Source organism: Sorex araneus, chromosome 6 (assembly GCF_027595985.1).
Source record: "Sorex araneus isolate mSorAra2 chromosome 6, mSorAra2.pri, whole genome shotgun sequence".
Taxonomy (NCBI): domain Eukaryota; kingdom Metazoa; phylum Chordata; class Mammalia; order Eulipotyphla; family Soricidae; genus Sorex; species Sorex araneus.
In genome coordinates this window covers 57,165,638-57,192,418 of record NC_073307.1, presented here as the reverse complement: position 1 = coordinate 57,192,418, position 26,781 = coordinate 57,165,638, and the positions used below count along the sequence as shown (strand labels likewise).

Here is a 26,781-nt window from a genome sequence, read left to right as displayed (position 1 = left end):
AACCCTTTCCTTTCTACCAAGCTATGCCTGTTCTTCCTGCATCCAGACAGTTTCCACACACCTTTGAGCTCTCCACTTTGAGTTCACTGGAAGTATTAGGAAATCCTTCCTTCTTCCCCTCTGCACAGCTGTGCTGCACTCATTTCTGTAACTCCCAGTAAAACCCAATCCATTTATGGAGTCTTCTAATATTTATCTTTCATTTGCCAATGATCCCTAATCACTTATGGTACGAAAAGATCCTTATGAACATTCTGCTTCTATTTAATATTATTGACATATTATATTGAACTCCCGTGGAAGCTATGTTTCAATAAATTAGAATTACTTTTGCTGCATTATTTTGCTGGTGTTCTCTTGTAGCCACATTTGGACTGGCTGATAGAAATGTCAATTTTTTTAGATAGCTTCTCAAGAAGCATTTGCAATGTTAATCAAATTAGCATTTTCAGTACAAAGGAATCAGAATGATTAACCCAAAGCAATCAAGAAACACAAAAATATTTTTCTCAGTAATTTCTGTGCACACTGTTGTATGCTTTCTGGGGAAATATTGAATTATGTGATATGTGAGTGGCTATTCATTTTTACATAAAATTTCAATCAGAAACAGGCAGCAGAACAAACAATACAGATAATAAAACAAGACATAATGAATCACTTGAGCAATCGTGAACACAACATGCAGAGATCAATCATTTCTGCTTCTACCTTTGGAAAGTGCCATCAGTAAGAGAAAAACAGGAGCAATTCCAAAGCAGACACACAGTCTGTTTTAGCAGATTTGAACACTTTCCTGCAGCTAAGGGGAAGCAGGTTCTTAGATGGTGCAGAACACACCCCTTTATGTAACCCAGGTCTGGTTCTGCAGCTCAGCTGACTCCTGGTGGGGTTCTGGTTTTCTAATGGTTTTCTTGGTTTCCAGCTTCCATGAGGAGCAGAGATGAATGGATAAAGGAACTATGGCACATCTACACAATGGAATACTATGCAGCTGTTAGGAAAAATGAAGTCATGAAAATAACTTTAGCTCCACAACATTGAAGCTAAAGGTATTTTTGGGGGCTGGAGCGATAGCACAGTGGGTAGGGCGTTTGCCTTGCACGTGGCTGACCCAGGTTCTAATCCCAGCATCCCATATGGTCCCCTGAGCACTGCCAGGGGTAATTCCTGAGTGAAGAGCCAGGAGTAACCCCTGTGCATCGCCGGGTGTGACCCAAAAAAAACAAACAAAAAAAAGAAGCTAAAGGTATTTTTATGACGTAATTTTTCCTAACAGATGCATAGTATTCCATTGTGTAGATGTGCCATAGTTCCTTTATCCATTCATCTGTTCTTGGGCACTCAAATTGTTTCCAGATTCTGCTTATGATAAATAGTGCTGCAATACTACTTCTGGGAATATACCCTGAGGAGTCAAAAATACACAGCAGAAAAACCATCTGCACTCCCATGTTCATTGAAGCACTATTTGGGGCTTACTCTTTACTCTGCATTCAAGGATCACTTGAGCTGGGGGGACCATATGCTGTGCTAGGGTCTGAGCTGAGTCAATGACATGCAGTACAAACGCCTGAACCCCTCCCCCAACCACTGGTGACTGGAGTTGGGAGGACCCATTCGGGTAGGAAGATGTGAACTAAAAGTAGACTATAGACCAAACATGAAGGACACTCAATACCTCTATTGCAAACTACAACACCCAAAAAGAGAGAGAACAAAAGGGAATGCCCTGCTGCAGAGGCAGGGTAGGGTGGTGGGGGATGGGGTGGGGGTGGTGAGAGGGATACTGGGATCATTGGTGGAGGTGAATGGGTACTGGTGGAGGGATGGGTAAACGATCACTGTATGAGTGAAATGCAAATACAAAAGTTCATAAGTTTGTAACTGTACATCACAGTGATTCTCTAATAAAAATTTTTTTAAAAATGAAGTCATGAAATTTTCTTATAAAAGGATGGATATGGAGAGTATCATACTGAGTAAAATAAGTCAGAAGGAGAGGGACAAATGTAGAGTGACTACACTCATTTATATTGCATTCATGGGATATAATAAAATATGTAGTGGATGACTAATACCCATGGCCAGGGAAAACTGGGGTTAGGAGGACTGGTCAAAGGTTGGATCTTACCACAAGTATGTGTGGAGCTGAGGGTAGGTAAGATAGAGAAGAGACCAGTATGACAATAACTGATCATGCTGGACAAGAACTGGGTGTTAAAAGTAGGTAAAGGGATATTCCTTAAAAAAAATTTTTTTATTAGTGAATCACCGTGAGGTACAGTTACAAACTTATGAACTTTCATGTTCGCATTTTCATCATACGGTGATTGTTTACATCCCTCCATCAGTGCCCATTCTCCTCCACCAATGTTCCCAGTATCCCTCCCACTACCCCCACCCCAACGCCCACTACCCCACCCTGCCTCTGTGGCAGGGCATTCTGGTAATGGGATATTTTTGACAACCTTTCAGTATCAATATTGCAAACCACAATACCTAAAATGGGGGGGGGGAGCGGTGGGAGAGAGAGAGAGACAGAGGCAGAGACAGAGAGACAGAGAAACAGAAAGAAAAGGCCTGTGTGGGTGAGATCCTGGGACAGCATGCACAGTGACACCCCCTTTAACAACAAATGTTCCCTCCCTCATGGCAGAGAGCTCCCCTTTCTATTAAATAAGTATTGTTATATACTTGTTTGCAGTCAAATGCTCTACTACTGTTTTATGTATTTTAGAGAAAGGGGGAGCATGGGGTGATGCTCAGGACTGACTCCTGGCTCTGTGCCCAGGCTTTATTCATGCGTGCCTGGGGGCCATTTGGGGTGCATGGATCAAACCCGTGTTGGCTGTGTGCTGGGGAGGCACCAAATCCATTGTAATATCCCCACAGCTCTTTCTTTTTTATCTGTTTTGGGGCTATGCCTGGTGATGCTCAGGGCTTATTCCTGGCAAGGCTTGAATGCAGGTTGAATCTGCAGTACTACCCAGGGCTCCCTGAGTGATCCTTGGGTGTGGTCCCCAAACCAAATACCTCCTGGTCAACGGAACCTGAAACTGCCATCGTGCTGCCCCTGGCTGCTGCCTGCGTGGCCTGGAGCCTGCCCCCCAATCAGGTGAGAGGGAGTGGAGCAGGCACGGGCGAGTTCTGAGAGGTGGTATCTGGAAGCAGGAGAGGGAAACACGTGCCCAGGGCAAGGGGCAGGGAGAGCAGGAGTGCTGAACTTCAGGAAGAAGAGGAGGGACAGAACAGGGGTCAGCCCCAAGGTGGAGGCAGGGGGGTGGAGATGCAGCCAGGTCAGTCAGAAGCTGCATCAGACACCAGGGGAATAGGTAGGGGGCACTGGTGGAGGGAAGCCGGCATGGGGACGGATGTGTGTGGAAAGAGTGCATGTAGATGGGAATGAATTGTGTGTGTGGTATCTGCCCCACTGAGCCCCGTGGGGTGACTGGTCTGTCCAACCACATGGAACACTGTGCCGTGCTACCTGCCGCCAGAGTGGGGGCCCTCCAGAGAGTTACCCAGGACCTTCCCGCTTCCTGTCTGCTGGTCTCTCAGGTACTCCATTGTCTGGGAAACAGTGGCGCAGAAACACAGATGTTGGAAAAAGTCCAGGCTTTGTCAGAGTCAGGGTGGCAGCCCTCCACTGCCCTACCCCCTCCCATACTGTTGGAACATCTGGCAGCCTTGCCCAGTGGAATAATGAACTTCCCAGTGAAATATTTAGGATTTTCAGGGCTGCAACGTCGCAAAATCTCCAACAGTGACATCCCAGCAGGAGCATAGCGGACTGCATGGCTGTAAGGCAGAAGCCAACCAACACCAGGCTGCCAAAGCCAATCAACCAACACAGACACCAACCAACACAGAAGCTAAGCAGCACAGAAGCCATCCAACACCAGTCTGCCAACCAATGCAAAAGCCAACCAACGTAGAAATCAATCAATGCCAACTAACTCAAACATGGACACACACGTTGCTCGCAACCACAACTTAGAAAGCCGCAGAAAGACTGAATGTCTCCATGTTAAGGTACAACAATTTTCACATATTTTTTCCTATGGAATTGATTTTTTGATTATTGCGTTACCCATGTAATGGTAACAAACAATATAAAATAAATTACCGTGGGCCTGCTATGGGGGCAGGCTTGAGGGTGGTTGGGAAAAGTGGTAGAGGGATTAGGCTTGGAATAGTGAATGCTGGTAGCAAATCATCATGAAGAACCTCGTTAAACCACCGTATTTAGATCAAGTTGGGAGAAAAAAAAGCCCCATACATATTTTGGAAGTGGACAAATGCATCAATCATGGCGGCTGATCTAGGATTATTGATGAGGTCTGTGAGTAGGGACTCGACCAAGTTCTCAGGGGAGGAAAAATGGGGAGAGTTTTCTCACTGATGAATGAATGAGGGACTTAAGTGGGGTTTGCGAACCCTTAATGTGTTCCTTAATGAGCCTCTATAGTAATGAGTCTCTATGGGTCAAATACTAGATAAGGAGCAGGGAGCACAAAGGAATCAGTAGCCCTGTTGGTTGACTGCTGGTCTCACATTCTGGGGTTTGTGAGTTCTAGGCCAGGCTCTCTCTCTCTCTCTCAGAAAGAAAGAATTGTATTAGATCCCATGTACACATGTATTCAAATTTATGCAAATCAAACCATATGTAGATGTTAATTTACACACATGGTTAAGATTTGTGTGAATATACAGAGGAGCCATAAGTCTTTACAAGCACAGGGAAGGACTGAGGTGTCCAGCGTGACAGAGTTAGGGACTAGAAGGGGCTCTGGTCTCACTGCACTGACACCCCTGGGACCATCTTTGCTGCCTGCATTTCCAAAGAACTGAGGTCGCTGCAGTATGACAGCCCGGATCCCCCTAAAGAAAAAGGGTGGATGGCCCCAGGCATCACCAAAGGGCTTTGTCAAAACAACTGAATACTTCCAAAACAAAACACTTGGTCTCAAGAGCCAGGGTGTGAAATATAGTCTGTGGGAAAGGTGGAGCAAAGCACAGAGCTAGGGGGAGAAACCCAGGGATTTCTTCCTATTCATTTGCAAGCCACTGGTATGCAGTGTCTCTGTGGCTCTTGGGATAGACAGACCAAGGAGTACACACATAAAAATGAAAAGCCAGACCATCCAGGCAATACTTCCAGTATCGGAACTTAGGGGTGTAGAAAGCAGTGGAAGGATGTTCCCGAACCACCATTCATTAATTCCTCAACCTTCGATGTCCTGCTTTGATACATTCCACTACAGGTTAAAGGGGGCCCATGGGGGATATTAGCACCACCATCAGGCTCAGAACTTTGTACCTGGGCAGATGCTCCAGGGCTTCAATGTTATGAGGAAGGAGAAGTCACTTGCATCTCAACAGGTGGAGACAGAGACATATCACTGGATCAACTCAGGTGTACCTCCCTTCCCATGAAGGTTTGGCTCACTGGAAAAACTCTAGGGCTGGAGACCCTCTTAGACACTCGCAGAGGTTTGGAGTGCCTTGCAGGGGCTCTCTGCTTGCACAGTCCCCGCGGTCCTGGTACTCCCACCCACATGACATCTGCTCTGACCAGAGCAGTCTCCCTTCCTGATTTCAGTGGAAACTCAGCAGGAACCTAGTGGGAAGGTCAGAACTCAGGGCCACTGTCTGGATGACTTGACCTTATCACAAACCAGTGGTGAGCCATACCAGTGGTCAATGGAAAGCGGCCAATCACACCCCCCAGCCTGCTGAATCCAGGGAGGGTTTCAAACCGCCAAGCTGCCCTCTTGGAACCTGCCAAAGAAAAACTCTGCCTTCTTGGCACTGCCTCAGAGCCCAGATAAACCCGAACCTAAAATTCAGCATGCCCTGGGACAAAAACCTAATCACAGAAGTAAGACATTTGAATTCACAGTGTGGAAAATTGAATTATCTGGAGAACAATTGACTTGGGTTATCAATACCCACAGGCAGGCCAACCAAAGGGTAGGGGAGATAAGACACAAAGAATGTCAGGAATGAAGCAAGAGGAATGAGAAAACCAGGGGAACATGCCAGGACAATAAGTCTACAAATTAACATATTTTCTGAGAGACACAAATCACCAAAATATAGTCAAGGAGAAGTAGATAAGTTGAGTCAATCAATGGCTATTAATGATGTCACATATATTTTTTTTAAACTCTGAAAATATAACTGTAATCATTTTTCTCCCTGAACCTGTCAAGCATCTGCAGCCAATAGTACCAATTTTATACAAAGATTTCCAGAAAATAGAACAAAATAAAATGTTCTCCAATTAATTCTTTGAGCTCTGACTTACCAGTGATAAAACTAGAAAGTCAGTATCAGAAATCTGATGAAGGCTTTAAAAAATTATTTTTTTAATGAAAGGGGTTGGAGAAACGGTACAGAGTTAGAGTACATGCTTTACTTACAGATGACGCCAGCTGATCTCTGGCATGACATGGGCCCCAACATTACCACGTGTGCTCCAACAGCCATGGAGAACCCAGATACCACCAGAGGGGTCTTGCTGATCCCTGAACTGAGGGATCCTTGCATAAAAATTAAAATCAGGGCATGGAGCAATAGCACAGCAGGTAAGAGGCTTGCCTTACTATCAGAGGAGGGATGCCTGAGTGCAGAGCCCTGAGCATCACTGAGTGTGGCCCCAAAATTAAAAAATAAAATTATAACCACTGATGGACTCAATAGGACTAAATAGAAAAGCTAAGTCAATTTTTTAAATGTGTAAAAAAAAATAAGTAACTGAAACAAGCTGTCCATTTATGATAAAAAGAAAAAAAAACCTAACTCCCAGCAAACTAGCAATGGAAGAACACTCTATCCATCTATGAAAGATATTTAGCAAAAGACCTACAGGTAACACCATCTAATGCAAACAGGTTACCTTCATTGACCCCTTCTCAAGAGCAGAAAATTAAAAGGGGAAAGGAAACCTCCCCAGTCTGGGAACCTGGCAGGTGCCTCCCAAGGCAGGCTAATAGCCCCGTCTCTGCTCTGTCACTCTGCCATCCCCAGTACTGAGGCATGAGAAGTGTCTCTGAGAAAATGGCCACAAGCTGGGCTGAGACCACGTGTCTGTCCAAAGTCATGAAAGGCCAATAGGCACAGGTGGGAAGGTGCTGGGAAGACAGAGAAACAAAGTCAAATCTGATATGTGGGGCTGGAGTCCTCCACCAGGCAACAGTGAAGACGCTGGCAGGGTCTGAAGGAGGAACCAGCTGAGCCAGAGCAACAGTGTCCTGAGCTGATGCCTTACCTCTGAGAACCTTGCCAGGGCTGTGCCCAGCCACCTGATGCCTGACTCGTGCTATGTCCTGGTACACTATGTACTGGTTTCAGTTATTAGTTATAATTTGCTATGATGTTTGAGTTTAAGAAAACATCACCTGTAGTTATCTCTTATTGAAGGACTTAATGGTCCCTGGGTGAAATACAACAACCTACACACACTCTCCTCCAAGGAAAGTTTTTTTGGGGAACATTTTCAGCAGTTTATTCACAACCAGCAATACAAAATAAATTATTTCGGTTCTGCTTTGGGGCAGGGGTTGGGGTTCCGGATGGAAACATCCAAAATATGGTGGTGGGAAGGTGTAATGGTGGTGGGATTGGCGTTCAAATATTAAATGTAATCAAATATTGTGAACTACTTTATGAAAATAAAATAAAATAAAAAGAAGAAAACATCATCCATATGATGGTAGGAGCAAGGAAGAGGTAGAGGTTTGTAAGTTAGACCCTAAAATTTCAGGCCGATCATCTATGTTGGCCGTGTGAGTCCCTACAGACTCTGGCTGAGTCCCTAACGGACCCTGGGATTCATAGCCCAGGTTTCATTATGGCCCAAAGCAGGCCCTGACCCTGACCCTGACCTTGGACAGCTGGCCCCTGTGAGAGATACGGCTGTAACTGAAGTCAAGCCTTCCTGATGTTTGGCTGTAAACCATATCTTGCTTTGAACATAAGTAAAACCTATAGTTAATCTTTGTCAATTGACATGGCAGAATGTGGTTTCAGAGTATAAATGCAATTCAATCTTTGAATCATTAGTCGAATGGGTGAGAGGCCCACCCACCCATCGTGATCCCTGGGCCTGCGGCGATGCAATAAACTTCTGTCCTGCTCACCCTCTCTGTCTCAGCTGTCTCAATGAGTTATGATGGACTCAGGCATAACACTTGCAAATGTGTTCTGTCTAGTGATTATCATAAAAGGGGGAATTCAGAACTCCCTCTGGAGCCAACAATCCATGTCAATGAGAAAGCATTTTTAATTAATGAAATCGAGACTGAATGTGTTGAATAAAAATGAACTGAGTCAAAACCATCAGTGATTATGATTCAGATGGCACCAAGCCTAAATGAGGGTCATTCGCTTGAATCATGTTTTTTTTGGATCACAGGCAAGTCCTATCTCTTCTCTCTGTCTTGAACATGGTATTATTTTAAGGTATCCAGCTGTTGGCTGTTTTGTGCTCAGTCCTATGTGATCTCACCTTGTTCCTGGGACACTGTGAATTAAGGTCCTTTAAAGTGAATGTGTTAGCAGGAAACAGCAGAATGAACTATGATGGTCGGTGTAAACTATGGTGGTCGACGGGGGAAAGGTGGGGGTAGTGGGAGGAATAAGAAGAGGGATTTTGGGTGGCGGGCATGGAAACAGCAGTCATGTGAAGAGGTATGAGGCCGAACTCAGGACATTTTATACTATATAGCCCATTGGCAAGTCAATGGAAACATAAAAATTACAAATAGGGCCAGAGAGGGAACTCAGTGGATGAAGCACATGCAGGAGCTCTGGATTCCATCTCTGGTACCACATGGTCCACCAAGTACCACTAAATTGAGATCTCCACCCCATCCCCCCAACTTCCCAGCACAGAGCCAGAAATAGTACCATAGTACCACTGAGTATGTGCAATAGAGTAAATAATGAACACCAGACCAAACAGTCAATGGCACAGAAAGTTTCAGCATGGGTATGGGGTATGCAAGATTAGTGGATAGCCAAATATAACCTCAACGTTAGTGGGGTTTTATTTAGTTTTTGCTTTTGGGGGTACACCTAGTGATGCTCAGGGGTACTCCTGGCTCTGCTCTCAACAATTACTCCTGGTGGTGCTCATGGGACCATATGAGATGCAGGGGATACAACCCTGGTTGGACTGGTTGGCTGCGTGCTCCACTATCTATTGCTCCCACTGCACTATCACTCTGGCCCTGGAAGTCAGGGTTTTAGAGGCCGGGGAGTTACTGGCAGAGCTTGTGTGAAGTCCTTTCCTGGCACAGCAAAATCAAGAACAAAAGTTATTGCTTATCCATTATATACATGGACACAGATGGGCTACTCTGGGCAATATTCACCGACATGGTTGGTGTTGCTCAACATTCCCCAGGGTCATACCTGGACTTTGGGGGGCCTTGGGGCCATACCTGGAAGTGCCAGGGTAAGAGATTGAATTCAGGGCCTCATGCGTGCTAGGCACATGCTCCCATCACACACTATTGCTGTAACTGAATTACATACAACATAGATAGGTGCGTGGTGACTCATACTCAGACCTATAGTCAAACTCTTGGTTTCCAGTGCTCATGTGGGCACAGGTGTTCCCTATTTCCAAACAAGACAGAACTTGGGCACCACAATCCAGATGGCAGAATGGAGAAGTGGGAGGGCTGGTCTGGGATATTTTGTAAGCATACTTTTGGTTTTTTGTTCACACCCAGCAATGCTCAGGTATTTCTTCTGCCTGAGCTCAGGGATCCCTCTTGGTGGTGCTCCTAGAATTATACAGAATGTCAGGGATCAAAGTTGGGTCGGCCACATACAAGGCAAGTGACCTACCCACTCTAGTCTCTCTCCAGCCCCTCATAAGCATATTTTTACTTCTCATAAAATCTTTCAGAGCTTTGGGTCCCTGAGGCCTCAGATTTTTCACAGCTGAGGGAGTCCCTTCAAATCCACGTCAGAGAGGAACTGTCAGTTATGAAGCCTGATTTAAATTGATTCCAGAAGGATGAGTCTCTTTTGGGTTTGAATTCATTACTTCTATGATGGAGGTTTAAAGGTGCTTTAAGGTGACTGATTCTGAGACTCTGCAAAGCAGCTTCAAGGACTCACCTAAAGAGCATATCCTGGATGTCTTCAGGGCATAGATACTTCAGGGAGATTTCTGGCATTTGCTTTGGGGAGAACCAGGGCTCCACTGTAGGTTCTCAGGGACAAAGAGGCTAATCCCTTCCACCATTCTCATTATTTTGAAATGCAGATGCTCAATATGTCTGCACTACTTCCTCAGACCATGTCCAACATTCTCCTTCACCTTCCACGGTCCGTGGGTTATTTCTCAGTGCAAATACTGATCATGCCTGCAGTTTCCAGCAGCAGCAGACACCTGCTGGCATCATGAATGAAGCTTATCAGACTGGGGAGCTGAGCTGGTCCGATTCTGCTCGCCCCGCCCTGAACTCGTTCCAACAAGTGAGTGCTCCCAGAGAAAAAATAAATGAGATCAGGGAGTAGATTGGGCAGATTTTTACATTTTCAAGATGACTAAGAGGTCTTAGTTGAGAAGATACCTCCAGTAAAGGGACTCTTTGGAGGTAGGGATGCAGAGGCTAAAGGAACAGCCATGTCTGCACTGGCCCTCTCTCTCCAGCCAGTTAACCTTGTCCCTCCTTTGTCCTGCTCTGGACCTCACGGGAGCTGGAGACTTTGTGCTCTGGTGGGTTATGCAGCTGGAAGAGAGGAGAAACCCGAGTTTATCCCTGTTCCCCTTGCTTGTAGCCAACTGCTGTTCTCACATCCACGAGACTGTTCTAGACTGGGTTTCAGGAAAAATCTCTCCTTTGACCCTTAACCTTGGGTGCAAGGATGTACCCTACTGTCCTGTCCCTGGACAGTCTTACCATCCCATTGATCTCCTCTGCCCTTCAATCTCTTCTTTAACCAATAAGCATCATCCATCCTGCCTCATCTCTAAATTGTCTCTCCACTCCATTGGTCACTTCTGTGCTTCAATTTCTTGTCTCATCAATTCCCTGCATCCAACTTCCTCTCTTTTCTTGGTCACTCCCTGGCCAGCTCAAACCAACCTCCCCAACTGGAAAGGAAGGAGTTCAGGGTTTCCTATCTTCTGGGTCTCCTGCCTCCCTTCCAGAGGCAAAGCCCTTTTTCTAAAGCAAGAAAGGACTCACTCTTGCTCCTTCAAAGCCCCAGCAGCCCAGTCTACCTCCCCGGTGTGTCCATGCAGCCCTTTGCTGGGAATCACCTTCCACTCCTTCCAGTCATGCTCCTGGCTTCAGGGCATGGTCACTCTCCTTCTTCTGTGCCTTGATCTCCTTTGTGACTTGTCTCCGATTGTCCTTGCAAGACAGAACCTCATGAGAGCTGGGCCCATGTTGCCTTCCCTCACTTGTTCATGCCAAGGCTTCCCAAGAGGATTCCTCAGCATGGCAGCCAATCAGAGAAGGGAAGAGCGGATGTGCTCTAGGCACTCTGACATCTTCTGACTGTTCCAGGCTAAGGACAGGTGGCTCAACCACGGCTTTAGGGCACAAAGGGAAGCAGAGGGAGAAAACTATGCTGCAGGCAGGAAAGTCTTTGGCATCTGGCCCTTTCTGCTTCCTTCCCTCCCAATTCCATATCCTTAGCACCTGGCATCTTTCTGGGGTGTTCTATAGACTCAAATTGCATCTTTTGACTCTGTGCTTCCCAGATTCACTGACACATTTATTCCCCATCGCTGGCATCTTATTAGATAAAAAAGCACCTTTGTTGCCTATTAAACAGCACAGCCAGAGGGCCTGTGCCACCGGCACTTCTGTTCTGTGATTCATTTCTTTGTGCCTCATGTTCTTCCCTGTGCGATGGGTTGTGAGGATCAGTTTGGAAATGGAGAGTCCTCAGAGAGAGATTTGCCAAACGAAGTTCCCGACACATGTCACTGATGTAGTTGTTTTTCCAAATCTTATTTTTAGAGGCTCCAGTTCTATGTATAGTCACTTGTGCAGAGTTCTACTCATTGGTGCTCATGGACCATGTCATGCTTAGTAATCACTCACACACACACTAGGTGTGTGCTCTACCACTTGAACCATCTCTCCTACCTCTTTGCTAGGTTTCTGAGGTCTGCTGATGTAGACTTATGTGTTACCTTTGATACATTGCAGAATGAAGGCAGAAGGACCTTTGTAACTTGTGTCTAATATTTCTAATAGGGATATTCAGCACAATGGTCAAATCTCACTGCTTCTCAAATAGCCTAAGAGTCTTACTGCTTCTTAGTAAGCCATATCATTTCTTTTAAAACAGCAATCTTATGTCAAAACAGTTTTTGAAAAAAAAATACAACACCCATCCTCAGATTGAAGTTGAACTTACAAAATTTTTTTTTTAGTATGCCTCTTACAAATAATTTTCGTAACAAATTTGTCAGTAATTTGTTTCTAGACTTACAGCTACTGTTTTAATCATGGAAAATCTGACAGGAATGTAGCTGTTAGGAAGGCACTATGAAGTTCAGCCTATTTCCTGAAGTTCCTAGGGAGTTTTCTTATTTTCTTTTTTGATTTTGGTGCTATACCTGGTGGTACCCAGTGCTTACTCCTGGTTCTCAACTCAGAGATCACGCTTAGAAGTGCCCGGGGGACCCTACACAGTACTGAGATGGAACCCAGGTTGGCTCCATGGAAGGCCAACACCCTACCTGCTGGGCTATCACACTGGCCCCACTCCTGGGGATTTTCTTTTTTCTTTTCTTTTCTTTTTTTTTTTTAATTTTCCAAAAGAAAATTTCACAAGGAAGGTAACGGAGTAGCACCAGTACACTGGGGTTATGTTGGGAAGAGCAACTAGAGAGAAGCCAACTGCTCATATTGCCAACACACTTGAAGTAAGAACAGGGGGAGGAAGGTTCTCATAACTGCAACTTCAGTTTCCCTGAGCCCTCCTTGCTGTTGGAATGCTGGGTCTTGGTTTCCTAATAAGTGTGTGAGTCAATGGAATGACTGTATGTGAGCACTTGACAGTGAGTCCAGGTTGTTCCAGATGTTCAGCAGCTGTTCTCCCTAAACAAAATGGGGCCGGGCCTTCCTGCAGGACATATGGGCAGCAGAGTGGCACTAAGAGGAGCAGGAAGGCAACAGGACAAAACAGGACAGAAACCATCAGAGTCTCACTGTGACCTGGTAGAGTTCAAATGGGTCAGCTACATCTCCTCATGTCTGAGGGAAAAATCTATGTAGAAATAGATTGCACCACAACAAGAAGCATGGCTGAGTCCAGCCCCTTTCACTGACCCAGAAGTAGGTGGAGGGATGAGTCGGGGCCCACGGCAGGAGATGAGAGAAGGTGCAGGAGGGGGTTGGCTGTAAGAAGCCCTCCCTTAGAGTGACTCTCCTGGAAGAGAGTCACAGTCTTGGGGACTCTGTGCTCTGGCTGGTACCTCTCATGCCGACGATGTGACAGTGAAAAACAGAATCAATAAGGGACGTGTCACTGGACAAAGAGGGCGAGTGACAGATGGCTTGCTGCGCTAATGGCATCTCCTTGGTCAAGCCAAGTGGCTCCAGCAGACACTCACTCATCGTGAGAAACTGGCCTGTATCCCCCAGATTGTGGGTGATTAAAATGGGAAGTGGGAGGCAGACCAAAGTGGAGTCGGCAGCAGCACTAGCTCCTGGCTGGGGACCACTGATTTACGGGGGGGCAGGGAGGCCCTGGCCCTGGGGGAGCGCTGCATGAGGAAGCAGGACTCCTCCCCCAGTCTCAACGTAAGTTCCAGGTCACACGCAGTGTGGACAACTCGACTCTAATTCCTACCAAAGGCATTCAAGACCTTCATAGAAAACAAAATTTGGATGAACCATGTGCTACGCTATTCTAGTGTTTTATATCTATAAAAACACTAAGCAAATTTATCTTCTCTGTTTCAAAATTTTCAGTTTCCCTCTCTCTCCCTCTCTCTCTCCCTCTCTCTTTGGTTTTTGGGCCATACCTGGCGATGTTCAGGGGTTAATCTGGGCTCTGCATTTAGGAATTACTTCTGGCAGTGCTGGGGGGAGTTTGGGAGATCCCGGGAATCGAACTGAGAGTTGGGTGTGTGCAAGGTCAGCAACCTCCCTAGCGTTCTATCTCTCCAGCCCCTTCCGTTCATCTCTTCATATCCACACATCAAAATGACCTCCGTAAGCATAAAAATGAGCCATATCAATATTTTAAAATAATTGATTCAGTTTATTAATATTATTTTCTCTTTTGTTTGCTTTCAGTTCACACCTGGCTGTACTCAGGGATTAATCCTAGCTCCGTGCTTAATCCTGAGCACTGCTTGGGATGCCCTCTTCCCCCCCTCAAAAAAAAAAAAGTAAAATGGTCTTTCCATGGAATCTGAACAGATCACAGGACATCCCTCCTTACCTGCAGGGACACATTCCCACACCCCTAGAGGATCTCTGGGCCCGAGACCATCTCAGCCCCTATGTATGCTACGTCCCTTACTTTACCCACACACCTATAGAGGTTCATTTCTATGAGAACAGGATTCAATTTCTACCCAAGCACCATCATTAGCCATGACATGATAAATCAAGCTATCAGAACGACTCTATGAAATCATGTGAAAAAGCTCCCGTGCTTTCTGTCTTAAAACAGCTTCTTGTGATTTAGGAAGTGGGGGCCACTTCTGGTAACTCTTAGTCTGCTGGGCTGGACTGTGCAGTGCCTGGGCACAAGATTGCTACAGCGCTGCTGACGGTCTGTGTGCTGGGGGTCTCTAGGGTTGTGCCGGCAGGGCTCAGGGGGCCATGTGGCACAGGATTGAACTGAGGTCAGGAGCAGGAGGAGCAACTGCCCTAAATGCTGGGCTATCTCCCTGGCCCCAGACAATTCTGCTTTCACGGAGTCATTAATTAAATCTGATTTTTAAAGAACAGGCATATTCAGATGTGATTTGTATCACAGAATTTCAATTTTCTTGGTGAATGAACAGTTCATCCGACCAAGCCCTGGCTTCTTCCCATTTCCGCTTTGAATTAGAGCGGCGGGTGACTCACTGTGGGCTGAGAGAGGGTTCCACTCAATCTTGTGAACGAAGACACCGGCTCTATTTTTAAAACTCTGACTTGAAAATGCAGACTGACTTATTACCCACAAAGCACTCAGAAAAACAAGGCAGAGGGACAAAAGAGAAACACAGCATTTTTTTCCTACAGGAATCATTTCAAACCTGTATTCCTATTTACCTTCAAGCTAGGGGGTCTCACAAGGGTGCCCAACTAAAATGCTGGGCACTGATTTAGGGCACTATGGGCTAAATGAAGCCAGTGTGTAAATCTTTCAGTGTATTCTCCAAAGAAGTTAGAGTAATAAGTAATATCCACTATATGATAAGCATATATACTGCATACAAACCAATCACATATATATATGTGAAATATATCTCATATACATGTTAATGTATAAATATATTTTTTCATATATATGTGTACACACATATAAACTGCAATTGCACACTTTACATAAGTTGTTTTGCTCAAATTCACAATAGAAAGGGAGAAAGCCCAGCATCGAACACCTAAGGGTACATCCATCCCAGGCAGTCCCATGTGTATATATTCACGTATATTTTAATTTTCCCTCATTTTTATGGAGGCGCCATGTCTTACAGTACTGTTAGTGGTAGAGTCTCACGCATGCAATGGCCTACCACCACACAGGCCATCACAGAGGCCACTATTTTCCTCCTCCGATGTTCCAGGGACTCCCCCTCCTTCCCACCTCCCTCCTCTCCCACGGTGAGCTCAGTTCTCCAGACAAACTCTTCAGTTCTGTTGCCTTTGGTCCCTGTTGCTCCCTTACTGTGCTCTTTTATGTCCCACAAACAAGGGGTCATTCTGCACCTGTCTATCTCCTCTCACTGACTTCTCTCAGTCAGACACCCTCTCGTCCCATCTGCTGGGATAAAAAATTAAAAAAAATTATTTATTTTTAAATAATTTATTTATTTTTAATTAGTGAATCAATGTGAGGGTACAGTTACAGATTTATACATTTTTGTGCTCATGTTTCCCCCATACAAAGTTTGAGAACCCATCCCTTCACCAGTGCTCATTCTCTACCACCAGTAAACCCAGCATCTCTCCCACCCTCCCCAGTCCCGTCTCCCCCCACCCCACACTGCCACTATGGCAGGGTATTCCCTTTTGATCTCTCTCTCTGATTAGGTGTTGTGGTTTGCAATAAAGGTGTTGAGTGGCCATTGTGTTCAGTCTCTAGTCTATATTCGGCCCGCATCATCTTTCCCCCGCATGACCTCCGACCACATTTTACTTGGTGTTCCCTTCTCTGAGTTGCTCAGAATGAGAGACCAGCCTCCAAGCCATGGAGACAACCTCCTGGTACTTATTTCTACTAATCTTGGGTGTTAGTCTTATAGTCTATTATTCTATATTCCACAGATGAGTGCAATCTTTCTATGTCTGTCTCTCTCTTTCTGACTCATTTCACTTAGCATGATACTTTCCATGCTGATCCACTTATATGCAAACGTCATGACCTCATTTTTTCTAACAGCTGCATAGTATTCCATTGTATAGATGTACCAGAGTTTCTTCAACCAGTCATCTGTTCTAGGGCACTCGGTTTTTTTCCAGATTCTGGCTATTATAAACAGTGCTGCAATGAACATATAAGTGCAGATGTCATTTCGACTATACTTTTTGGCTTTTCTGGGATATATTCCCAGCAGTGGTATTGCTGGGTCAAATGGGAGCTCAACCTCTAGTTTTTTGAGAATTGTCCATATTGTTTTCCAAAAGGGCTGAACTAGTCAGCATTCCCACCAGCAGTGTAGAAGGGTCCCTTTCTCCCCACATCCTCTCCAACCCGCTGGCCTATTTATAACACTCTCAATGTTACACTTCTTTGAACTACCTGAAGATTCTGTCACAGCAAAGGCATGGATATAAATATTTTAAAGGATGAATAGATATATTAGTATGTAAATTATATATGTTTTCTGCAAGTAAAGTAGGACCAGTCAGACAAAAGTGAGTTTTTCAGTGTTTTCCCATCTTGGGAATTGTTACCTATGTACATTTAAAAGCATGGAATAATAATAACAGGCAGTAAGAAATCATACCCACCTCCTTCAAAGTTCATAATGATTTGCGAGAGAGATAATGCTGAAAATACTTTAATCTGCTTGGGAGAAAGGGATTATGTAAGTGCATATAATTGCTATCATCATTTTGAGTTAGGAGATTAAAAACAAAGCAGCATATTTTTCTATAAAAAGAACTTTATCTAACAGAGATCCTCTAAAACGCCCTCGGAACACCGGGGTGACCCTCCACACTGCAAATCTTCAGCCACACTTGGTGCACTGCCGAGGCTCATAAATATTCATTAAATCGCCTTCACTGTTGACACCTAAATTCTTGTGGGCTGTGTGAGGAGGAGCACAGATGGAAGGATGCTTCCCCAGGTGTGCGAAGCTGGACTTCTGCAAGGCGGCTGTGGCCACACCAGCTCAGCTTAATCTCTGCTCAATTATGTGAGGTTCTCATTGATCCTAAAACCTTCCAGAAGTCTTTTATGGTGGCCTGACTCAAGCTTTCTCTTCACAAGTCAGGGCTTTAGATGGATGAACACAGACCTGGCTCACTGGAGCTACTTTCTAGGGGCTGGAGAGAGTATCGAGGGTAAGGTTTGCCTTGCAAGCCCACCCAAGTCCATCCCCAGTAAGAGCAATCCCTGAGCACAGTTGGGTGTGGTGCCATGCCCCCACCCAACCAAACATACAAAACGCAAAACAAAAAGATGTTTTATGTATTTCAAAACAATTTTGAGGGCAATCATCAGCTAGGCAAGATTGGACCCTTCTAAGTATTGTGCTTCAGGGTTTGAAAGTAGCTTAAACTTGCAATCAGACATCTTAAACCAGAAGTGTCTCATTTAAGGTTAAAGACACTCTGAACTCCAATTCTTTAAATCAGGAAATATATTCCCATACGTGTTTCCATACCAAGAGAATTAGGTTCTCAGGGGAATTCCCTCAATAAAAAATAGTGTATTACATGAAAAAAAATGCTCTTCATCACTAATCATCAGGTGCACGCAGATCAAAACAGCAATGGAATATTGTCTTATACCACAGAGACTGGCACACATCCAAAAGAACAAGAACAACCAGTGCTGGCACGGATGTGGGGAGAAAGGGACTCTCCTTCATCGTTGGTGGGAATACCAACTGGTCCAGCCTTTTTGGAAAACAATATGGACATTTCTCAAAAAACTAGAAATTGAGCTCCCATTTGACCCAGCAATACCACTTCTGGGAATATACCCTGCAGGCCCAAAAACATACAGCAGAAATACCATTTGCATTTTTATGTTCATTGCAGCACTATTCATAATAGCTAGAATCTGGAAACAACCTGAGCACCTGAAAACAGATGAATGGATAAAGAAACTATAGTACATGTACACAATGCAATACTACATACCTGTTAGGAGAAATGAAGTCATGAAATTTGCCTATAGATGGATGGATATGGAGACTATCATGCTGAGTGAAATGAGTCAGAAGGAGAGGGACAGATATAGAATGATTGAATTCATTTGTGATATATAAAATAATATATATATACACACATATATATATATTATAAGAGTAATATCCATGACCAGGGAAAACAGGGGCTAGGAGGACTGGTCAAAATTGGTTGGAATCAACCACAAGTGTGTGGGGAACCAAGGGTAGGTAAGACAGAGAAGAGACCAGTATGACAATAATAGCTGGAAATGATCACACTGGACAGGATCTGTGGATTAAAAGTAGGTAAAGGAATTTTTTTGATAACCTTTCTGTGTCAATATTGCAAACCATAATGCCCAAAAGAGGGGAGAGAAAGAGAGGGAGAGAGAGACAGAGACAGAGAGATAGAAAGACAGAGAGAGACAGAGACAGAGACAGAGAGACAGAGAGAAGAAAGGCACCTGCCATAGAGGCAGGCAGAGGGTGGGGCTGGAGGGTGATGGGAGGGAACCTGGAGACATTGGTGCTGGGAAATGTGCACTGGTGGAGGGATGGGTGTTAGAATACTGTGTGACTGAAATATAATCATGAACAGATTTGTAAGGCTCTATCTCACAGTGATTCAATAAAATTTTTTTTAAAAATAGTGTATTAGTTGAGGTCCAAACTGAACTCTGTCTTTTTTGGGGAGGTTCCATTAAGAGTATTTGAAGGGCTGGAGCAATAGCACAGCAGGTAGGGCGTTTGCCTTGCACGCGACCGATCCAGGTTCGATTCCCAGCATCCCATATAGTCCCCCGAGCACCGCCAGGAGTAATTCCTGAGTGCATGAGCCAGGAGTAACCCCTGTGCATTGCCGGGTGTGACCCAAAAAGCCAAAAAAAAAAAAAAAGAGTATTTGAAGCCAGAAAACACATTTTGTTCATAAAAAAAAAAACTCTGAACACTGCTGATCTTAAGTGGACCATAGTATTCTTTCTGAGCTATAGTTTTAGTGAAAATAAGCAATGTATATTTAAATAATGATAAAAGTATTACTCTCCATAATAAAAATTTATATGAGAAATAAAACTACCAGAGAGATAATATAGCAGATAAAACACTTGCTTTCACATGGCAAATCAGATTTGGTCTCCAGCACCACATCTGGTCCCCTGAGCATCACTAAGATCAATCCTTGAGTTAGGAGTGAGCTGTGAGCACAGCAGATGTGGCCCCCCAAAACAAAATAAAAACGAACAAAGAGAAACATATGTGCAAACAAACTTATGCAAAACACAATTCTCTCCCTTGATCAAGGTACAAATGAAAAAGTGTATGCAGATATTTATTGTTTGTTCAAGAAACGGGCTGCACCATTGACTCCATCCTGATTCTGTGGGAGGGGCTGTGTGTTGTCCTCAGCTATGACAGTTAGTCAAACAGCCTCAGAACCCAGAAAGCAGTGGGATAATTTGCAGAATAATCCTGCCATTCTGTCCATTACTGGGTATTCCACCATATAGCATTTTTGGATGTGCTGAAGAGTTTGAGAAGTCTGGATTAAGTGCCAGCTGATTTACCTTACACAATTCTTCCTGGTGTGGATGCATGTTGGCCTTTTGCAGGAGGAGAATGTGGGAAGAATTACTTCCCGAGTGATTGCTATGCTTAGGGAATGCTTCTGCTAACCCTGACATTGTCCCCTCATGCAGAAACCTGTGTGCACATGTGAATCTTCCCCAGATTGCCAGCAGTGAGTTTTCCTCTTGCTCCTGCAGCAGCTGATGGGAAACACTTATATTAATATGCCTTTTGGGGGGACGAGGAAGATATTACCCCATACCCAGAGGTGCTCAGAGGCTATTCTTTGCTCTGTGCTCAGAAGTGATGCCTGGAGCTTCTCAGGGTACCAGGAATCAAACTGCTTGTGAAGCAAGCACCTTGCCTTCTTTCTGTACTATCACTTGGGCTCATGAATACATGTCTTAATAGACTCTAAATTCCTAAGTCCCTGTGGCTGTGCATGATCAAGACACATTCTAGCTTTCCCAGTGTATCTTTGGCAACCAAACAAGTTAATACATGATTGAACCTACGAAGAACAGCACAGATGCCATTGATGGCGACATGCATATAAAGTGGAGTCAGTCAGTTCAGGAGAAACAATTTGCAATGTGGTGAATAGAGACAAATGGGTTGTAGTCTGATCATCAAACTTAGTAATCAAATAGATCCTAAGCACTAGAAAGGAACGAGGGTTGCATGGCATCACAGAGGAGCAAATTTATTCCCCGCCCCCCACAGCAGTTGAATCTATAGCTGAGTAGCATTAGGCATTAGTAATGCACATTAAATTTATACAATTCTATATGTCAACTTTCAGTAAAGAATAGTAGTTGGAAATATATTTCTTGATGACTGCCAGTTGGTATGGGAAATAGCTGGGGAAAAATAGCCAATTTTTAGTGAGCATTTCACTGCTTATATATTTGTAAAGTAATTGTTAACATCTCACAAAAATTTACTTTTTTTCCTATATTTAATACCCCCATGGACATAAACCTTCCACACAGCTAACAGGGCGTGTGATAGACTGGCTCTGGAAGCATCTGGCTCACCAATACCTCACTGTGGGCATGACTTGGCCACGCTGAGTTTTGAGTTCTGTGGTTCTGATGTCTGGGCTCTGTGATGTGTGAGAAAGCTGCCCCGAGTACCATTTTCCATCTACATATAGCTGCATAGTATACAGTGACAGTTGATCAACTATTTAGACTTTCTAGTTTCAGCTCCCGGGCTGTGTTTGAGAACAGTAAATCACCAAAGAGCACCGTGGATCCTCAGATAAAGGGTTTTGCTCACAGCTCTACAGCTAGTTAGAGAATGCACATAAAACCTTTCTGACTTGCAGGAAGTCTGGAAGCCTTAAGTGAAGACCTGTGGAGGCAGGAAAGCAGATGAGGGGTGCAGTCCCTGGGGAGGAATCATTTCAGATCCACATCCGGCCTGATCCAGGTCTGAGCTCAGGCACCTTCCTCTGTTTGTTCTGATTCTACTGCAGAGGCATGTTGACCAACTTGTTCAGATCTGGTTTGATTCACAAAAAAAAAGGCCCGCTGGGCTGAACATGGTGGCCTTTCTCCATCAAGGAAATAAGAATTTCTTTTAGAGCGCAGTTGGGATAGAGAGGGACCATTCTGGCAATGATGGTTGGAAAGATTGCTCTAGATGGGAGATGTGTGCGGCAAGTGGGTGAAAGTGGGTACAGGAGCAAACATGATGGCCTCTCAGTATCTGTATTGCAAACCATAATGCCCAAAGTGAGGAAGGGAAGAAGGGAGGAGAGGGAGATGAAGAGAGAGAGAGGGAGAGGAGAGGGAGAAGGAGAAGGACAAGAAGGAGAAGGAGAAGGAGAAGGAGAAGGAGAAGGAGAAGGAGAAGGAGAAGGAGAAGGAGAAGGAAGAGAAGGAGAAGGAGAGAGAGAGAGAGAGAGAGAGAGAGAGAGAGAGAGAGAGAGAGAGAGAGAGAGAGAATGAATGTGCCCTGGGGGTGGGAAGGAGGGAAACTGGGGACATTGGTGGTGGGAAATGTGCACTGATGGAGGGATGGATATGTTGGAACATTGTAAGACTAAAATCAATCACGAAAGCATTTTTAACTATCTCATAGTGATTCAATAAAAAAAGTAAGAAGAAATATTAAAAAAAAAGGAATTTCCTCCCACATGTACCAGGGGTCTGTTACTGATTGCGCCACTCTTGTTTTGTTCCCTCCTGTCTGGCATTTGTCTAATCCCACATATCCATTATTTGCCAGACTTGCAAATAATTGGTGAATCACCAAATAATTTCACTGGACTATGAGATATATTTTGTTTTATTTTTGGCAAAGCTCAGGTCTGAATCTTGGCTCTGCACTCAGTGGTCACTCCTGGCAGGCTCAGGGGGCCATATGGGGTGCCGGGGATCGAATCTGGGTCTGCCGCATGCAATGCAAATGCCCTACTACTGCCAACTTCTAATGTTCCTGTCATGTTTCTCCAAGAACTCTGAAAAGCTACTTGTAAAATCTATATTTTCTTATTTATTTATTTATTTATTTATTTATTTATTTATTTTTGGTCACCTGGTGGTGTTCAAAACTGATCCCCGGCTCAGTGCTCACTCCTGCCAGGGCTCAAGGGCCACTGTGGGTGCTCAGGATGGAACCTGAGTTGATATCTTCGCCACTGAATCCTGCCTTCACAGTGATTATTCTCATGCTTTTATCCCCAAATGATACTGAAGAGCATAATTGCTCAGACCCTTAACTTCCCTCATTCCCCATGCCCACATTCTAGCCTTCTATTTTCCATCCCCAAGCCAGGTCTGTTCAATGTGGCCTTTGCATTTCCTTTCCTTAAACGTCCTCCTACTCAGAGGAGCAGGAAGTGAAGAGCACCATGAACATGCAAATGTTAGAACAACATTTGGGTTCCCTTTGCTTGGGATCCCTGATACCCCAGAGGTGTGGGAGTGAATTTCAACCTCTTAAGTAAGGAGCAGGGAGCAAGTCACTGATGACTCATTATTGGGAAAAAGCCTCTCCCCAAACACTGCCTCCGTGGTTCAATCTAATAAATCATGCTCTTCATTCTCTGAGTTAATATTTAAACACAAATGCCGCTTTTCACCTCCCACCAGGAGGCCTCAGGAGGCAGAGTCTTTCTCTGCTGATCAAGAAACCTTTAGGCCTTTTCTCCCTCTGCTGTTTTTAAAGGGTGCAGGGCTGCTCCTTGCAATGCTGCCCAGAGGGTGACATGGACCTGATCTCTACACCAGGCCAGGGACGCAGTGCAGCTAGACCCAGAGTGCTCTGGCCACTTGTCCCAGCGACACTGTGGGAACACAGCACCACCAAAGAGCATCGAGGATCTTCAGGGAAAGTGTTAAGGAAACCATGTCAGGGTCAGGGCCAGTGCAAGGCCTGTGCTCTACCACTGGAGCCTTTGGCCTAGATCCTCAGACATTTTTTTTTTTTAATGTGCCAAGGATTCTTTATTTCGTAATTCCATCAAGAATTTGAACTGCCCTTTAAAGATGTTTACCACTATCAAAATTTACATCTTAATATAGTCACCAAGGAAACGCGTTACTCTGAAATCCTAAGAGCCGATACATTATTCATCTTAACAAACAATAAGAACAGTAAAAACCACCAACTTGGACCCTCTGTGCACTCAACATTCTGCAAAGTAACGGACCATGGTAATAGGCAAATAGACTATTTGCCTAAGAAAACAAAGCCAAAAAATGTTCGAATATGCTAATGGGTGAAATAGCTCTATCTAATTATACTTCCTAATATGCATGATCACTTAATAACATCAAATTGGTGACAATATTTGCATTCTGTACACTGTGGAAAAACCACCACCCTCAAGGTTCGAGATAAAGTTTAGAGTGAAGAAAAAGAACAAGCTAGAATCTACAACTCAGGTATATTTCATGTCGCCTTCTTTCATTCATGAATCCTCACAATTCTTGGCTTCTCATTGCCTCTGGGGGAAGCCCTAGATCTCTCACCACTGGTAAAATTGGTTGATATAAATAGTGAGAAACTCTGGTTAGAGGGGCAGACATAATCCAAATAATATGGGCTTAAAAATACAAAGCGAGTCTCACCCCCATTAGCCCATCTCTATCACAACATTCTTTTTGAAAAAAAGTTACATCGATTTTCAGTGTGAATTGGTTGTGGGGCCTCAAATATCACCGAGTCTCAGTCATGGTTGCCCTAACATAATCACTTACATCACACAGAAGAACTTCTCCAGTGAATGTGTGACTGTGTGAAGGGTTAGGCATGAGCAGGGGAAGGCCCATCCTTGGGAAAGCTGTACTTCTTGAAGCTAACTCCTACCTGCAGAAGTGGTCACAGTCTCCGTGGTGTTCCTCAGGCCCATGAAGTCAAACTGATAAAGCCGCCAGGACTTCTGATCCGCTGCCTCAACTGAGTTTTTTCTCCATCTATAAATCATTTCTTCCTTAGGGTAGCCATCTGCAAAGTACACAGAACACACAGGAATGCTTTATTCTTGCAGTGCCAGAGATGGAACCCAGACCCTCCACGTGTGAGTCAGGAGATCTAACTCTGAGCCCTGTCCCAGCCCTCGTGTCACAATGTCAGGCTTATGAAACGGTGGAGTCAAAGTTATAACTCTGATCATTCAATAGCAGGCCATTGAAATAATACTCTAAAATGAAGACTGCGTCTTTCTCTCAAAATCGTTCTCAAAGTCCGGAAAAAAGTCAGAATTGTTCTCAAAGTCCGCAAAAGCCAAACAACCCAGAATGTTCCTATGTGGGCCACATCCAGGATTCTAGTCTCCAGCCTGAAACCCTCAATCTGGGCGGGTCACTGATACAGCTGGGTACCCCCTGCTGGACACTGACCTCTACCTACCCTCTACCTACCCCCCTTTAATCTCCTGCTTTGGGGAGCAGAGACCAGCTGAGTTTCATCAGCTTGAAGTTCTAGTTCCTTAAACTTTCCAGAGACTGGTTATCATGTTCTGGTTACCATGTTCATTATTCTGGGGAATAAGATGGTCTGAGTTTTTGCTGCCCAGGCTTGGCGATATGCCTCAGGCGGGGGTGATGGAAGGGGCCTGTCCTGTCTCAGAGGCAGGCACTGTGAGGATAACCATGCAGACTGCCTGGGCCTAACTCCTGCTTTCATCTTGGAACAGCACTTGGGGCAAGAGCACAGTCTCTGGGCTGGGTTCCTCTGACCTGGCACATTGATTCCTGAGCTCCTGCTGTCACCTGACCACACCCTGCTCCTCCTCCCACCACCTCCTGCCTCCAGGGCTCCTGAGAGTAATCTTGTCTGTCTGAACCAGAGCTATAGAAGGGGAAAACATCTGTTCCACCTTTTTGAATGAGCCCAACTACAAAATGATTGCACTGATATACACATAACTGTTCCCAAGGGCTGTGTGAATGCTTTCAAACATTTTACAGTATTCCAACAACAGATAAATTAACATTTAGATCAATTTGCCAAAAAAATTTTGGGATCATACCCAGCAGTGCTCAGGACTTACTCCTGGCTCTGCGCTCAGGGATCACTCCTGGCAGGGCTTAGGGGATCCTATGGGGGTTCCGGGGATCAAACCCAGTCAGTCGTGTGCAAGGCATGCAACGCAGAGCTATGAATGCTGCATTGTAGCCTCAACCCACAGTTTGCAAACTTATTATGAAACAACCAGTGCTCTCCATTATTTTCTCTTTCTGCCAGTCATTGCCAGCATGGTTGCCTTGACCAATGATTGTCTCAACAGATATATTAAAGGTATTTGATAAGAAAATACAGTGAGATGGTCAGACTTCTTCATCAAAACCATGAATGAAGGATTGATTTGAGGCTCTTCCTGTTCCTGGAGCAAGCAGATATCATTGGGCTACACTAGCACACGACAGGGACAAATGGAGACATTACTGGCACCCGTTTGAGCGAATGGAGGATCAATGGGATGATAAGTGATGCAAGTGATACAAGTGATAAGAGTATAAAGTGGAGCAGGAAAAGACTCTTTCATATATGGTGCTGAGAAAACTCGTCAGATACATGGTAAAAAAAATAAACCCATTCTCATGTCAAGAATAAAAGTCTGTTCAAAATGAATTAATGACCTGAGTATCAGAGCAAATGCATAAACTATATTGGGGAAAATATAGGCAGAGATCCTCAAAACATTAAAATATAGAGGCATTTTCAATAAACAATGATGGGGCAACAGAAGCAAAGATAAGCAAATGGAACAGCATCAAATTAAGAAGATTCTGTCCCACCAAAAAAATGATATCAGAATAATAGGACATCTCACTGGGAAAAACTAGTTGCTTACCACTCATTTGACAAAAGGTATATAAAGAGCTTTAAAGCACTTTCAAAATTTAACCAAAACCCCCATTAAAATATGAAGTTTCCTAGAGAAGGCATACAGATAGTCAGTAGGTATAGAAAAAAATGCTCTGCACCACTTGTCATCAGGGAAATGCAAATCAAAATAAACATGGATATATGACTTCATACCACAGAGACTGGCAGATGTCATAAACAAAACAACCATTGTCATGGGGATGTGGGGAAAAAGAAGCCCTCATCACTGTTGATGAAGGTTCAACTGGTTCAACACCTTTGGAAAACTTTTGAAACACTCAAAATTGAGCTTCTGTATGTCCTAGAAATTCCAC

General features: G+C 44.4%; 1 protein-coding gene across 2 annotated transcripts in view; it reads right to left on the bottom strand.

Annotated features, from left to right (window-relative positions):
• Nucleotides 1-26,781, bottom strand: part of GABRG3 (gamma-aminobutyric acid type A receptor subunit gamma3) — a 434,279-nt gene that overhangs the window by 22,924 nt on the left and 384,574 nt on the right. For both annotated transcript variants that reach the window (XM_055142221.1, XM_004617564.2), the window contains exon 6: nucleotides 24,443-24,580. In XM_055142221.1, the coding sequence (XP_054998196.1) occupies nucleotides 24,443-24,580 (138 nt within the window). The remainder of the gene's footprint in view (nucleotides 1-24,442; nucleotides 24,581-26,781) is intronic.